Raw genomic sequence first — 16244 nt, 5'->3', positions numbered from 1 at the left:
GCTCTCCTGACACAAATCCACAGGAAGTCACTCACTGGCGAGTATCAGTTCTCTCCAACTGTACCAAGAGAATTATTCATCACTTTTTTATGGAAAGCTCAAATTCCATTTCCAGGAGGGCTGAGGACCTGTCAGCTCACTGAAGATTTTGACATTGATTTTGTTTTCAGTTTTTTTTTTTCAACAAATAATACACTGCATATATTCTTCTTAGTGGTTAATTGCTGTACAAGATGCGGACTTGTGATCCTATTTACAAACACCATTAGAACAAATCATTCTATTCACTAACAGAATGTAACTATATATCTATCCCAACCACTTTGAATACACAGATACAAAATGGACATTCATCGGTATACCCCATTTTTTCTAAGTTCCGTTATTGAATATTATAGGTGTGTAAACTCAGCAAAATATTCTAAAAGAGTCCAGTAGCCCATAATAGCATTGGGTCTTCTGTTTAACTGGCAATGTCAGAAATTATTGACCTGAGTCCCCCACAGCTCAACTTAACAGCATGGCTTTATTTCTTATAATTTCGTCTTCATACTTTTCTGCTGGATGGTTAAGACCAAGGTAAAGCAGGACCTATGCAACAAGAGTTGTAACTTTTTGGTCTGAGAAGGTCAGTGAAATGCCCTCAGGATTTGTCCTGAGATCCTGTACCTCAGATTGTAGAACCTTTATCAGTGCAGCCATGTGGATGAGTCACGGCCAATGCTTGGCCAATGTGCTCTCTGTGAAAGCCTGAGAGAGTATCTTCTCCCCATGTGACTCTCCTTAGGCCCACTCTACGTCATCGATCACTTTCCTCTTTGGCCCCATAATCTTCTTGATCAGAAAATTTGGGACACTACCGAGGTACATGACGTTACAGTACAAGTTCTCATATGTCCTGAGTCTTAATTGACCTTATAAGGCTAGGGCCAAAATGTTGGCTTTCCTTGTATCCCTCCTTTTTCTCTAATTTTGGTCTGCAAACTTAGGTTGTTAACATCCAGAAGAAAAGCTTATTGTTATTATCAAACGATTTGGGCTATCAATCTTAACCTCACTATCTCACTGCATTTCAAACATCTTAGGCATAATAAGGAACAGGTATTTTTCATCAAGTATTGATATGTTGAACTTTAAGTCCCTACAGAATATGATAAAAAAACATTTAAAAATTAGATTATATTTTAAAAAATAGGATAAAGAATTCTATGCTTCTCATGTTTGTGTTTTCAGTTGTAATCACCTGCCCTAATCTAAAGACTTCAGAACTCAAACAATAGCTCCTTTATCATTTGATAGGAAGTTTTTTTAATAAAAAAAAGTCTTGCATAGAAACATGTTTTCTGGAGTTTATATTATTGATTTTTCTGTGAATTTGTTTTGAATACTTATATTATGGGCTATTTGATAAAGAACCAATGTTACAAAAATTGTTCTGTTTAGCAAACTTCAAGCTCTGTATTGTCTAATGCAGTAGCCACTATCAACATGTGGCTCAATTAATTGAATTTAAATAAAGTTGAATGGCTGTCTCATTGGACAAATACACATATCTAACACATCTATCATTGCAGAAAATTCTATTGGAAAATACTTGCAAAGACTTTCTCCCTGACCAGACTAGAGTCAGGCTCCTCTCAGTCCTCTTCTCAACTGGACCCTGCGCTTGGCCCCTGCCCTGGGTGTGTTTAGTCAAAATTTGTAAGAATCTAACTGAGTCAGCTGAGCATTGATCTCCTACCCTTGATATCTAGTCAAATACCTCATCTAAAATCTTAAATAAATTATTACCTTGGCCTTCAACAAAAATCCTGTCAACTGAATTTATGTAGAATTTTCTTTGCTCCTAAGTTTTCTCTCAGTAGTTTTCCATCTACAGATCGCCCACGTGGCTTCTTGGTTCTACCTTCCCACTTGTTCTCACATGTGGGGTTATGTCCAGTCTCTACTGTGCTCATTGCTCATTGCAGAGTCTCTCTCTTACTACCCTAAAAAGTGCTGTGAATGATTTACTTTACCAGGATTGCTACCACTTTTTAAAACATAAAAGTATTTTAGCCTTTAACTTCAGATATTTTTATGACCTAATGCAAAAAAATTCACCAGACATTTATGTATTCAGCATGAATTTCTTGATTTGAAATAATTTTCAAACAAGTTATTGTAGTATACTACTAGATGAGTGATGTTGTCACCCAAGGAGTCTCCTGGAAAAATTCAAAGCTTATTGTAAGTCTCAGGCAGTGCCAAAGAAAGGATGTCTTCTCTTCTAAGACACAGTGCATCTTCATTCTGATTAGCTTTGTCTTGCTGCTGAAGAACTCAGACTTAGTATAGTAAATGTATAACAAATGACTCTAGGGATCCTGGGAAGTTTGGGTACCCATATTCCCTTGGACTATGTTATAGATAATATACAGTGGTCATCATCTGGTTCAGCATATATATAATAAATTAAATCTTCATAGGTTACTCTTTCTGTGAGATTGCCCTTTTGATTTCCATGGCATTTTCTCAAGTTGACACCTGGTTTGAAGGTTATCTGAAGAGCTTTCCATTCTGTCTGATACAACACTATGGGAAAAAGAACATAGCCCATCCTGTTGAAAACTTCACGTTAAGAATGCATGGCAAGGCCCACACCATGCTGTTTGGAGAAACAAACAAATAATGAAGGACGATAACTCAAAGGAGAGCCATGTGATTGACGGTAAAAACCCTCTTCATTAAAAAAAAGTAAATGGTGCCTGTAGGCAGTTTAGAGGAGTGCTAAACAAATTTAGGGGAAATGAATGGGCCCAAGAAACAGAAATTAGCTTCTAAATGATTCTCTCTGGAATTTGAATGAGCTTGAGAAACCTGTCCTGTCTTATGGTAAAGTTGTTCCAGGTGTGGTTACAGTCCTCAGACTTCTTTCCTGAGACGGATAGTCCAGTTTCCCAGAAGAGATGCAGATAGTTGTGGCTGTATTTTTGCAGGGCTTGTTGTACAGCAGATAAGCGATACCAGAGCAAAACCTTCCCACCATCCGATGCTCAGCCAGGACCTTTGGTGTGAAGTAGTCAGCAGAGCAGCAAGTTATAATGTGGGTATTATTATCTGAGCCCTAAACCTATATCAGGTTTTATGACAGACCTAAATCTCTTGTTGGGTCTTTAGTTCCTTGCTTCCAGCCTATTGCTTTGAATAGATATCTTAATTGAGTAACAACTTTTCTTGAGAGAAAAAAAATTTAAAGGGAAAAATATTCATTTCTATTCGACCTGTAAAGTACATTTATTCACACCACTGCACATTATCCTCTTGGCTAGGAGAAATTTAAGTCTCAACCTTCTTGACATTACTCTGGGTCACTTTTAGCCACTTTTGTCATACAAAGGTCATGATGAATTTTCTGATGGAAATCTTTGGAGCCCTTTTGTGAATGAGGTAATCTTAAGGCATTTGAAAGAATATTGAGATCTTTTCTACATTTCCACTTGATTGCATGAATATTCCACTCTCATATTCATGCCCCCCCAACAGCTCTGCTTCATTATATGCCTAAGATTATATGAGTAATTTTAAGAGCTATTAGGAAGCCTCTGACAACACCTGAGCAGTAGTCCTTGCCATAGCACACACGGATCATTCGCCTTTTCTAGCTTTCAAAGCATTGTGATTCATTCTGAGAGATTTGGCAAGTTCTGCTTTTAACTTTTAATTTTTGTCCTGCTTGATATCTAACCAACATTCGTGTGTACTTTCTGGAGAAAAGACTTCTCTGCTTACACACATTTATATATTTGCATGTGCTTCTATTCTTGGGTCCTTTGTAACGCATTTGTTTGTTGGGTTTTTTCTTTATAAGAAAATCAATAGGTTCTTTTTCTTGAGTGAATATTGATATTACTGACAATGTCCTTCCTGTTCTGCTTACAAATGTCCTATTGAGGTCATGCCCAGCTCAAAGTATGAGGAAGATTCAGCTGACAGGCAGGGCAGTACCTACAGAAATAAGTCAAGGCAGGGAGCACAGGTTGACAAGTAACCTGGAGCATACTTGCCCAGCCCAGGAGACCTGTCCAGGAAATGACAGCTGTGTCACACCGTGCCTCTCTGCCGGAGGACCAGCTGGTTTCTTTGGACATTAATTATTAGATTTATCCCACCTTCAGAAAGATCAAAATTAAAAGTAATGAGAAATATCAAGCATGTGACAAAAAGGAAATTTTCTAAGTTACAGTTGCAAAAATACACTTTTTTTCACAAGATGGAGTTGTTTTTTTTCTTTTTGACAGATTTCCCAGCTTCATTGGTGTATGTCTAACTCCAGCCTATCTCAGAGAAAAGCAGTAAAAAAAAAAGGCCTGGAGACGCTAACTTGTACAAAAATTTAGCAACTACTGAAGTACTAACCAAGGTTAAAACAGTGACCACCAAACAGTTTTCTAAACACTTATGATAAAATTTTTTACCAATGTATGAAAAATAGTACAATTATATTAATTCAAATATATCCAGGGGCCAGGGAGATGGCTCAGTAGAATAAGTACTTCCCTGACAAGCACAAGGGCCTGGGTTCAACCCTCAGTTCTACCAAAAAAAATAAATATAAATATATATATATATATATATATATATATATATATCCATTAAGGAGGACTATTATATTTTTATTTTGATATATTCATTCTTTCATGTGGTTATCAGTGGTATTTCCAACATATTTGCTGGGCTAAAAAAAAAAATGTATCATCCTTGTCTTGGTTCATTCAGTGAGAGGAATAAAAGTCCTTTCCATGCAAAAGTCTGAGAATTAACAGGCTAGAGGAATTCTGGCACAGTGTTCTTTGTAGTAGATGCTTTTCCTTAGTTATTTCCTGTGCTTCCCCCCACCCCCTTTTCTTTTTAGGAGAAAGACATCCACCAGCTACTTTTGCTCCATGGCTAAAGAAGACCTCCCTTTTTTGCTCAACTGACAATTATTAAATCATTTTTTAAATTTTAAGTAATTGGGTCATCAAATTAATATATATTTAGGAATACTTGATCTCCTAGTAAGCATAAATTACCAGAAGACTTTAAAAAGTTTTCTAAAAATAATTCTGATCTTAGTATTATAATTTCTCCTACCTCAATTACAAGAAGATTCAGTCCTCTGACCTGTTTTCATGAAGTATCTTCTAAAGTCATGTCCACACATGCCCACAACCTCCTTACTGCAGATAGCGAGGAGGAAATATTCAAGAATGAATAGTGTACTCATAGCTCTAACTACTTTATCTTTGCAACCATGGCAGAATTATCTACTACTTATTCTGGTACTTTTACTTTTTAATCTAAAGATATTATAATCAGTTGCCTGATGATAATAATAAATTTTCAAAGTAATGTTCCATATAAGAGAAACTCTTTGGAAATGTGTTGATTATTATGGCTAATGATAAGCCTTGGACTTTGTAGACAAATATTCAGCCGGTAATGTCTGGTTGCCAGCTCTTTTGGCTGTGCAAGGTGTGCTTTTTGGTAAGGCATTGTGTGTCCAGGCATTGCATTCTACCAGCGACAGAGGTAGAACTACTTTGCTGGGCTGGAAAAATAGCCACAGCCTCAGTGAGGAAGCTTTATCAAAGGGAATAAAACATAGAAATATGCTACTACTTCTGATTAAGTTGACCTGGAGAACTTAAAAGCTGTAGTTACTCTTGATGTTCATTCCGATGCACTCTTGTGTGCCTTTCCTTTTGTGCTCTAGTAATTTGAAAAAATGTTTATTTGGCTCCTGCTATGTGTATTGCATTGTGTCTTACTCTGATTAGCCCATATGTACAAGCAGGTCTACCTTTCCGCTTATGCCCTCAAAATCTAAGACAAGAGATGATGTATGCATGAAGCTATCTGGTCTGGAAGCACTTCTGTACACGACTGGCAGGAGAAAGAAAAATGGAGCAATTTCAGAGAAGGAGGATTTTTTCTTTGGAGAACTGGGAAAATATTCATGAAATGGAACAGAATATTAAACAAGAATTAAGATGTGAAATTCTGGGATGCGGTGACTCTAGAAAAGTATACAAATCAGCACCATGAGAGGGAGATTCTATATATGTGTTGCAAATCTGATTAGAGTTTTGGGATTTCTAGGAGAGCAATGAGTAGCAGCTTCTGCTCAATCACAGTACAAATGAAGGATTACATTTAAAACTAAAGATTTTGGGCTTCAGTCTACAGGGTCCTGGGTTTTTATATACCAGAATAACTTAGCCATATGACAGATGAAGGCAATCGATCTGGAGGGTTTTTGTAAGCTGCGTTGAAGAAGGCAGTAACCAAGAATTCAGGTGATATTTGGGAACCATTGGTGTGCTCCTTCAAAGGCACTGAACTACTGTCGTGGCCACAGAAGTGACCCTTGGATGATCACATGGAGAGGTGTTGGGGTGTAGCATGGAACAAGTGTTCAGTTCGTTGAACATGAGGTAAAAAGAGATTGAGAAGAGTCGAGTAATATTTTAAGAAAAGAAGTGAGTTTGACTGATAAATAATGGGCTCCTGTTTTAGCTACCTTGTATTCAAAGTGCCCACAGGGATTGAAGTATAAGTGGCTGAAGTACAGTTAATAACATACACATCAGAAAATAAAGGGAAAAACAAGTCAAAAGTAAATTTTTACTTTTGTTAGACTTTGGATAGGAGTAATAGTTTTCGTATCTATGTTGAGAGTTCACCAACAGGCATGAGAAGTAGAGAGAAAGAAGAGAACAGGGCCAGCACTAGATCCATGGAGAGCATCTACATTTAGAGAGTATAAAGAAAAAAGAGAAAATCTTCCTCCAAAAAGACCTCAAAACCTGTAGAAGCAGTCACAGGCAGCAGAGGTGCAGGGGCCTGGCAAATAAGGGCAAAGTAGGTAGGATCAGAGATGCTGGCCCGGACTAGCAGAGGTAAGCTTGCCTGCAAACTGAAATTGTTGCCTGTGAGAAGAGAAAAGCTCTGAATGTAGCCAAGCATGCATGTTTCCAGAACAGAGAAATTTTTGCATCCTTACAGTTTCCTGGAATGACTGCTGTCATCCCCAACCACAGGCTCCTAATTTCCTAGCGGGGCATGTAATCAGCAAACTGCTGCTCTGCTCCCCACCCCAGAAGAGTCTTTCCCACAAACACAATAAAGGCTTTTTCAGAAGTCCTCTAGAAGTCCAAGGCTGTGTTAGTGGTTTTGTTATCTCTGTTTTCATCAGAAAAGAAATCCTGTGGAATTGCGGGTTCCCACTGGGAAACACAGCCTGTCTGCATCTGGACCAGCTGTTGCAAACCTGTTCTTCCCAATTTGAGGTCAGTGAACACCCTGCCTGAAAGTAGTGTTTTGTTATATGTGGGTATTCTTTTTTATGATGGATTGACTTTTTTTCTGGTTCTTAAATGGGTCCTTTTCTTAAACAGATAAGAGCTACTATAATAAATTATATGCTTTTGCACAGTGATGTGAGTTCTTCTAGGACAAGAGCCTTTTCCTACATATTTTTGTGTTTCCATGGTACCTTACCATCTCACTGAATGAACAGATAATAGTACTATATTAGATGGGCAACAGAAAAATACTTACTTTGGCTATATAACTTTTTGTTTAGTTTGGCAAGTATACATACTATGGAAACATTGTTTCCTCATAATAATGCCCACCATTGGAAAACCTTATAGGTTAAAATAATTTTTGAATTTACAGTATTTCTTTAATAGTTTTGTAAAGTAGGGATTAATATAGTATTTTCATTTCACAAAAGAGGAGGTTAAGTTTGAGAGAAGTCACGTGACTTGTTGAAGGTCGTGTACCATGTTATCAGATACGAGACTGAATCCGGTCTTGTTCTTCAAGTCTCATGCCCTGCTACTTAGCTGATGTCTAGAGAAGCAGTTTTTTTTACTGTTAAGGTCTTACCAGGATGACTTGAGCTATAGGCCTGCTCTGGAATCTCCAAACAGCATTGAGCAAAAGCATGAGACTGTACTTCCACTTACAAAGTGGTGATGAGTTCGTACATATAACGTGGTTAGTTTAATAGGATAACCTTTATAAGTATATAGCATTGTTAGCTAGTATTATATCATGAAACATTTATTTGTAAATAAAAATAAACTTATTTGGCATGTATTGATTGACAAAAGATCAGCTTTTTCCATGAATAAGATATTTTAATCAGCCTGAAATTTGATGCTCTTGGTAAATGCAGTGGTTTCAAGGTAGGTGCACTACTGATTGACCGATACAAGTATCAGATAGTGAATTTAATTTCTTAGTTTTATACTAGATAACATCAAACAGAAGTAATGAGGCTCCGTTGGTCCTTTACACAGGGTACAGTCAAGGTGATATATTTTCTGGGGAGATAACTCAAGAGCATAAGTGCCTGCCTGGCAAGCCCAAGGTCCTGAGTTCAATCTCCAGTACCACAAAAACAAACAAATAAGATGATCTGTTAAACTACGTGATACAGTGTCTCCTACCTGTACCCTAGTCCAGACTGCTCAATTGATTTAGGGAAGTATTTCTTTCTCATTCTCCATGATTGCCCCTCTACTCCTATTCTTATTTTTCCTGGAATTTGAAATCACCGTTCTGATTTGGAACTTCTGCTCAATGACTCAATGACTATTACACTGCTCTTCAGTTAATTGTATATGTACCATTATTTGATTAATGGAGATCATTAATGCTAAACCCTCATTAAAATACCATTTTTCAAATGTGTTTGCTCAATACTGTTTTACATATTATTTTAATAATGAATTTTAAAAGGATAAGAACCAAATAAGCTACCAAATTGTTTGCATAAATAGTGTGGCTTTCTAGATGCCTGCATTGACAAAGTGGGAGAATACAGAGAAGAGAGCCAGACTGCTGTGTGTAGACAGGAGCTTCTGGGGAGTGCCAGAATACTGGCACACCAAGACATGTAAATGCTAGTCAAAGATCTCTGGGCACTCAGGCTGCTTTATTTTACCAAAATAAATGTGTTCTCAATGTGATTCTAGAAGCAGACAAACATGATAGTTAAGTGTATTCAATGGAATCCATAATTTGCTGGTGTAAACTGAAATGGTAACAGAAGCCTAAGTATAAAAGGACAGTGTTGTATCAAGAATTCAGCCTCAAGCTGGCCAGTAGCTCAGCAGACTAAAGCTACTGCTTAGGCAGGTGCAGGGACTGGGGTTCTATCCCTAGCATGCTGTGCTGGCCTCACCCATGGGGTGTGCTGAGATGGAGATTGAGACTGGGTGTTGTGACACATGTCTGTAATCCCAGAACTTAGGAGGCTGAAAACAGGAAGATCACTGTGAGTCTGATCTGTGTAGTGAGACCCTGTAGACCCTGTAGTAAATATATAATGAAAGAAAGAAAGAAAGAAAGAAAGAAAGAAAGAAAGAAAGAAAGAAAGAAAGAAAAAAATTCAGCCTCATTCTGAATGTTGGCAGAAGGCTCTGCCTGCTGAAAGCATCAGTGAGAACAGCACTTGCATAGTGAACCGCCACATGAGAAGTGGGCCTGAGGATGGCTGACACTGCTCCTCTGCTGAGTTACTACTTCCTTTGAGCTCTGCAGCCGGAGCTGAATCAACTGGGACATGGGGCATGTGTGTGTCTGGTTCTGTTCCACCAGTTGATAATCCAGTTACAAAGTATATTAATTTTTTTATATGTAGTAAATGAGTAAAGTGGTATTTCAAATGGATAACTTCGATAACTCATCGCAAGGCCTGGAAGCATCTTCTGGCTTTCATTGTAGTTATTTGAGACCTGTGTAATATAGAGGAAGCAGGGTAAGTTAATTCATACTCATTATCAAAATATATGGGGTGGGATTATGCACTTGATCTTTGCCAAAAGGTCGAGAAGTGATGGGGTGGGATTATGAAAAAGAATTATCTTTTCCAAATATAAGAGAATCATTTGTATATGAATCTGTACATCCTCTTAACTTTGTGAAGGATAAAATCATAATTATCTTATTCCTTGGACACTCCTTAGAATGTAGGTAGTATTATTTATTTATATGACTATTGACTGACTTTTTAAAAGACTTTCAGGGTTGGGAATTTAGCTTAGAGGAAGTACACATGCTTAGCATGTGTAAGGTCCTGGGTTTGGTTCCTAGCCCACATGCACACACACATGTGCATGTAAGTGGATGTGCATGCATGCACACACACACACACACACACACACACACACATGCATAGTGCATTCATGCACACACACAGGCTTTCCAACAAATACTCCAAGGGAGCTTTTGTTATAGCAATATTAATGTTATGTGTGTTTTAAAAAGTATTTCTTTACCAAGAACTAATTCCTTATATTTTTCCTTCTACTCTGTTACTTTTCTGAAAAAAAGTAACATATAAATTATTGTTTCCTAAGCTTGAAACTATTCCAGGATGGCTTTCCTTGGACTGTTCTCTTTGCTGGTTCTGCAAAGTGTGGTGTTAGGGGCCACTTTCCCTGATGAAACCATTGCTGAGGTGTCGGTGAATATGTACAACCATCTTCGAGCCACTGGGGAAGATGAAAACATTCTCTTCTCTCCACTGAGCATTGCCCTTGCAATGGGAATAATGGAACTTGGGGCTCAAGGGTCTACTCTGAAAGAAATTCGCCTATCAATGGGATATGACAACGTGAAGCATGGTAAGTGTGCTCTGGCTGGATTTCTCTGGGTGACCTGACTAAATCTAAGCTTCTCTTCTGGAGGGTTAATAATTTGTCATGCAAATACATAAAAATTACAACTAGAATTATTTGTTTAAAGAGAGGAATATGGTCTGTAAGACTACCTGATAGTTTTGGCTTAAGATAAACTGTATCCCCTTTTATAAATAGCACAGAGGAATTTTTGAAATGTTATATTACTATAAAAATTAAATGTGTCAGGGAAAATTTCTAGCCAAAAGGTATTTTATAATCACTTTAATACCACGTATGATTTCTATTTTAATGCTTCTAATGTGCATATAAATTAAATCATTAGAAAATTAAGGACTATGACAACTTATAATGTATTTTCTAGTTATAATATTTAAAAAGTCTAGCAATAGTGAAATTTAAAGGAAGAAATATCTTGAATTTCTTTTTTTTTTTTAAATCAAGTTCAGGCTGGCCTTGAACTCACTGTGATCCTCTGAGTCAGTTTTCCAAGTGCTGGGATTACAGGTGTGCACAATGCTTCCATGCTAACATGAATTTATACAAATAATTAAACACAATTTTCCCTGATAATTATAAAATAAGATTAATTTAAAGAAAGCAACCCAAGTGTTTTGAAAGAAAATCACTGACAGAATTCTGCTTTGTAGATTCTAGCAATATAATAATGTAATGAAAAATAGTATTATGGGCCGGGGAGATAGTTCAGTAGAATAAGTGCTTCCTGGCAAGCACAAGGGCCTGAGTTCAATCCCTGGTTCCAAAAAAAAAAAAAAAGTGAGTTGAAAATATTAAGTAATACAGGTTTATTGAAATATCTAGCAACAGTACAAGCAGCATTGGAATAGTCTTACCATGTCTGTGTGGAGAATAAGCCTGCTTTTCTCCTGGGGCCATGTTCGCCTTATGTCCCTCCCTGAGTTCTAGTGCTTGTTTACTCTTCTTAACCTTTTACCATGGTTGTTCCACTAATAAGCTTGTCCTTTGTCATCTTGCAGGTGAAGAGTTTTCTTTCTTGAAGGATTTTTCTAACATGGCAACTGCTGAAGAGAGCCAGTATGAGTTGAAAATTGCCAATTCTCTCTTTGTACAAAATGGATTTCACGTCAAGGACGAGTTTTTGAAAATGATGAAAAAGTACTTTAATGCTGAAGTAAATCATGTGGACTTTAGTCACAGTGTAGCTGTGGCCAACTACATCAATAAATGGGTGGAAAATAGCACAAATAGTATGTTCGTTCTTTCTCTAATAGCTTAGTTTAACCATCTTTTAGTTTTTGGATTATTTGTCCCCTCAGTCCTTTGCTTTTTGACTATGAGGTGGCATTGAGTTGCCACCTGGTAATTGGGTACCTGGTACTTGTTTTCTATAGGTTACAGTCCCTCTCAGAAATATTGTTTAAGAATGAACTTCTGAGGAAGAAGTGAATTCTTTTCGTGTATATAGACCACCTGAATCCTGTGCTCCGATTGATGGGTTTTCTCTATATAGAAATGGAACTGTGTTGAGCCGACTACTGAATAAATACATCACTAGATAAAATAGTGTTTAGTGGTTCTTTTAGCAACACATTTAAGATAGAATTAAAGAGGTAAAATCAGAATTTTAAAAAAATTTGTTGACTTTAAAGCTCCAAAACTAAATTGGCAATAAAAAAAAAATTGAAAACAATTATTTTTGAAAAACAACCCAGGGGACAGCCAGATAGCTCAGCAGATTAAAGTGCCTGCTTAGGCAGACTTAGAGACCAGGGTTTGATCTCTAATATGCCTTGCCAGCCCGATCCCTGGGGTACACTGAGATGGCTATTGAGACTGGGCGTGGTGGCATGCATCTGTAATCCCAGCGCTTGGGAGGCTGAAAACAGGAGGATCACTGTGTGTCTGATCTGTGTAGTGAGACACTGTAGACACTGTACTAAATACATTAAATAAATAAGATTTTTTTAAAAAAGCAAGAAAACAAAAGCAACCCAGACAGGGGTTTAGCTCAGTGGCATAGCATCTGAGCTGTAGTTCGGCTCATGCTATCGCTCATAGCATCTGACTGGCAAGTGCAAGGTCATGAGTTCAATTTCAGGTAGAAAAAACAAAACAAACAAGAAAACCTAACCAATTTTAAGATCAAATAAATGGAAAGGAATCAGAATAAGATCCACTTACCTTACTCAGCAGTAGTGACACATGGTGGTAATCCTATGAGGCAGAAGGGTCATAGTTTTGAGCCCAGCCCAAGCAGTTTAGCCATTGAGAAAGTCCCTGGCTCAAAAAGTAAAAGTAAAACAAAAAACAGCTTGTGATGTTGCTCAGTGCAAAGGCCCTGGGTTCAATCCCCAGGGCTTTAACTCCCTACAGAATGTGAAAATGATAATAATAATAGTAAAAAAGTAGAAATAAACAATTAAAATTTTTTTACACAGAAATTTAGAAATCTAACCATATACAACATTGTAGCAGAACAGTTCTATGAAGTATAAAAAGTAAAGCTATATTAATATGCTGAGCTGTAAAAGGCTCAAGTCAACAACTTCAGACTTTGCTAATCATGCGGATAATCCACTACTATTATAGACTACTGGACTATAATGGATTACTCTACTGAATTCATGCACCTACAATATATGAATGGCGGTGGAATACCCATCTCTTACAAAAGTAAACAAAAAAGGGAGATATAAATGAAGGACCATTTTGTAGTGAAAAAAAAATGTATGTACAAAATAGTTAGCATAGATATACAGCTACTTTCTCTTAGTTCAATGAGAAGAAAGTTTTGAACTAATAATGTTTAGATAAGATATCATGTCTGCATCTTGTACTATGAATAACTACTACAAAGACAACAATATGCAATTTATTAATTATTGTAACTGTCCTACTAACCTGTTTTGAAACTGTCTCATTGTTACTTCTTAATAAAATTAATATAAAAAAATCCCCAGGCTGCAATCCCTACAAAAAAAGCACTTATATTAAACTTTACTTATAATTCATATCTGAACATTTAAGATCTACAGATGTGCCACATTTAACTTTTTAAGTTTTTAATTTTGTTTATTTGCTATAGCCTCACCGTGTAGCTCATGCTGGGTATGAACTCACTAGGTAGCCCTGGCTGGCAAAGCAGTCCTCCTGCCTCAGCCTCCCAGAGTTCTGGGTGCCAGGTGTGGGCTACTGTGACTGGCTAAGGTGTTCCACATTTTACCATTTTATCTTCTAATTTTATCTGAGTAATAATTGAAATTAGAATTTAAAAAGTGAAATAAATTAAAGGCAGATTATTATAGCTATTCATTAAATTAAATTTTAATGTCAAAAATCCCAAGATATGTCAGTCCAAAATTTTACATTAAGACCCAAAAATACCTTAATCAAATACCCTTTTTCCCATCAGTCACAAAATACTGAGACATCTATCTTAAGTAGTATGACTAGTATAATACAGCAGATACAGAACGTATTTTGGTCCTATGCTTTTCAAGGTTGAATTGTAGCACAAAGAAACTTGTGTTGAAGGGTTTCTGTAGCATTTAAAGAACAAGTCAAGAATAACAATCTACCCAAAATAGAGTGAATTATTAAAGTCTATGAGTTTTCAAACTCTTGGACAATTCCAGGAAACTACAAAGACCAGTATCTTTCAAAGTATGTTTGAAAAGGAGCAGCTCAAATGATAGAATGAAGGCATCAAAGCTTAAGGGCTTTCACTCATCTGTTGTCAGCTAGTTAATAGCAACTGTTGTATTTGTACACAGACATCCAGTGCTCGTGGGGAAAAGTTTGAATTGGATGGCATCTAATCTTGAACATTGTTCAGGAATCAATTTAGAAACATTTGCGTGCTCAGTCAGTGTTAAGAGTTTTCACATGCATCAGCGCAACTGCACAGCAGTGAAGCCTGAGAGTCACTGCACGATGCTGCGAGTTTGTTTTCAGGATGCTGCTGCTATTATTTAGGTGGTGGTGGTGCGCTGATGTCCTTAGTTGCTAATTATGCTCTGTGTGTGTGTGTGTGTGTGTGTGTGTGTGTGTGTGTGTGTGTGTAATTTTTATCTTTGAAATTAAGATATCTTATTTTTATTATAAATGTAGTATACAATATTTGTGAGCCACATGGTGATAACGGGCGGTACTCTTCAATTTTAATTTAATATAATTTTTTTCTGTCTATTTTTCCTTAAATAGATTTCCTGAAAGACTTGGTGTCCCCAATGGATTTTGATGCTGTCACTCATCTGGCCCTCATCAATGCTGTGTATTTCAAGGGCAGCTGGAAGTCACAGTTTAGACCTGAAAACACTAGAACTTTTTCCTTCACTAAAGATGATGAAAGTGAGGTCCAAATTCCAATGATGTATCAGCAAGGAGAATTTTATTATGGTAAGCAATTTTTGTTTTTATTTCTTTCTTCTTGTAATACACCAATAAATTTTAGAAAAATAAAATGAAATATTCATTGCTCAAACTCTTTGTCAGGCTAATTTGGGCTAGAATTCGATTTCCTTAGCTGCATTTTCAAAGGCTACTTATAATTAGATGTTGAGTGAATATTATATGCTTTGACAGTTTTCCAATATATATTTTTTAATTCCTATAGCTGATCCTACTTGCTGAGTGACTTTTTCATCTGAAAACATCTGGCATGATGTCACTGGCTTTGAGGAGATTTGACTACGTGGTCCACCAAACTCTTGATTTAGGCTCCTTACTACTTTTCGAATTGGAAGCATTCTTCTCACATGAACATTTATATTTTTTTATTTAAAATGTATTAAATGTCTGGCCAGAAATAATTGTTCATTCAGTTTTACTTAGTGGCTGACTATACTTTGTGATAAAATTTAATACCCCTAGTATTGTTTCCAAAGATGTTTCTTTGGATTTTTCAGTTTAATGTGTTCTTTCTTTCTGTATATTAAATCAAATTATAATAATTTGTGAAGTCCTAGGCAGCAATGCAATTTAAGCAAGTGTATTTTAGAACTAGTACTTTATATTGTTTAGAAGTATATTGTAGTGTTAAAAGACTACAATCATAGCAAATCTAGTTAATAGTCAAAACATGAAAGGAACATCCCAATCTGTATGAAAATTAAATATTTAGTGTAATGTCTAAAATCCTAGATTATTGGAAAATGTTCATTAAAAATCATTACATTAATTTTTTAAAGTAGGAAAATTTTAAAGCAATGGCAGAATATTTTGAAGATTGTTGAAAATATAGGCAAGCCTAGATAATTTGGCCAAGTTCATAGAATACCAAACAAACTACCTGATTCCCTAATTTTATATCTTAATCATCATAAATACACTCTACCAGTGGTGGCAAAACAGCCTACTGTGGCATGTGTGCCATAGGTTCGCCACCACTGCAGTAGACTATTGAACTCAATAACTAGATTTCATTTTAGCTGTGTAACTGTGGCCCCAAAACTTGAATTTTGTTAATATTAGAATACCAGGTATTGGGCCAGGGATATAGCTCAGTACATTAAACACTTGCCTGGCAAGCACAAGGCCCTGAGTTCAATCCCAGATACCACCAAAAAAAAAAAAAAAAAAAAA

The 16244-nt window shown here is 36.6% G+C and overlaps 1 protein-coding gene across 1 annotated transcript in view; it reads left to right on the top strand.

Annotated features, from left to right (window-relative positions):
* Serpini1 (serpin family I member 1) overlaps positions 1-16244 on the top strand; it is an 85820-nt gene that overhangs the window by 37693 nt on the left and 31883 nt on the right. Inside the window, exons 2-5 of the mRNA XM_023717809.1 lie at positions 7220-7313; positions 10398-10664; positions 11678-11908; positions 14865-15072. Of these exons, the coding sequence (XP_023573577.1) occupies positions 10415-10664; positions 11678-11908; positions 14865-15072 (689 nt within the window). The 5' untranslated portion in view covers positions 7220-7313; positions 10398-10414. The remainder of the gene's footprint in view (positions 1-7219; positions 7314-10397; positions 10665-11677; positions 11909-14864; positions 15073-16244) is intronic.

This window comes from Octodon degus, unplaced genomic scaffold (genome assembly GCF_000260255.1).
Source record: "Octodon degus isolate 3935 unplaced genomic scaffold, OctDeg1.0 scaffold00055, whole genome shotgun sequence".
Classification (NCBI taxonomy): Eukaryota; Metazoa; Chordata; class Mammalia; order Rodentia; family Octodontidae; genus Octodon; species Octodon degus.
Note: the sequence above shows the minus strand (reverse complement) of the source record. Positions and strands in the feature narration are given on the sequence as shown.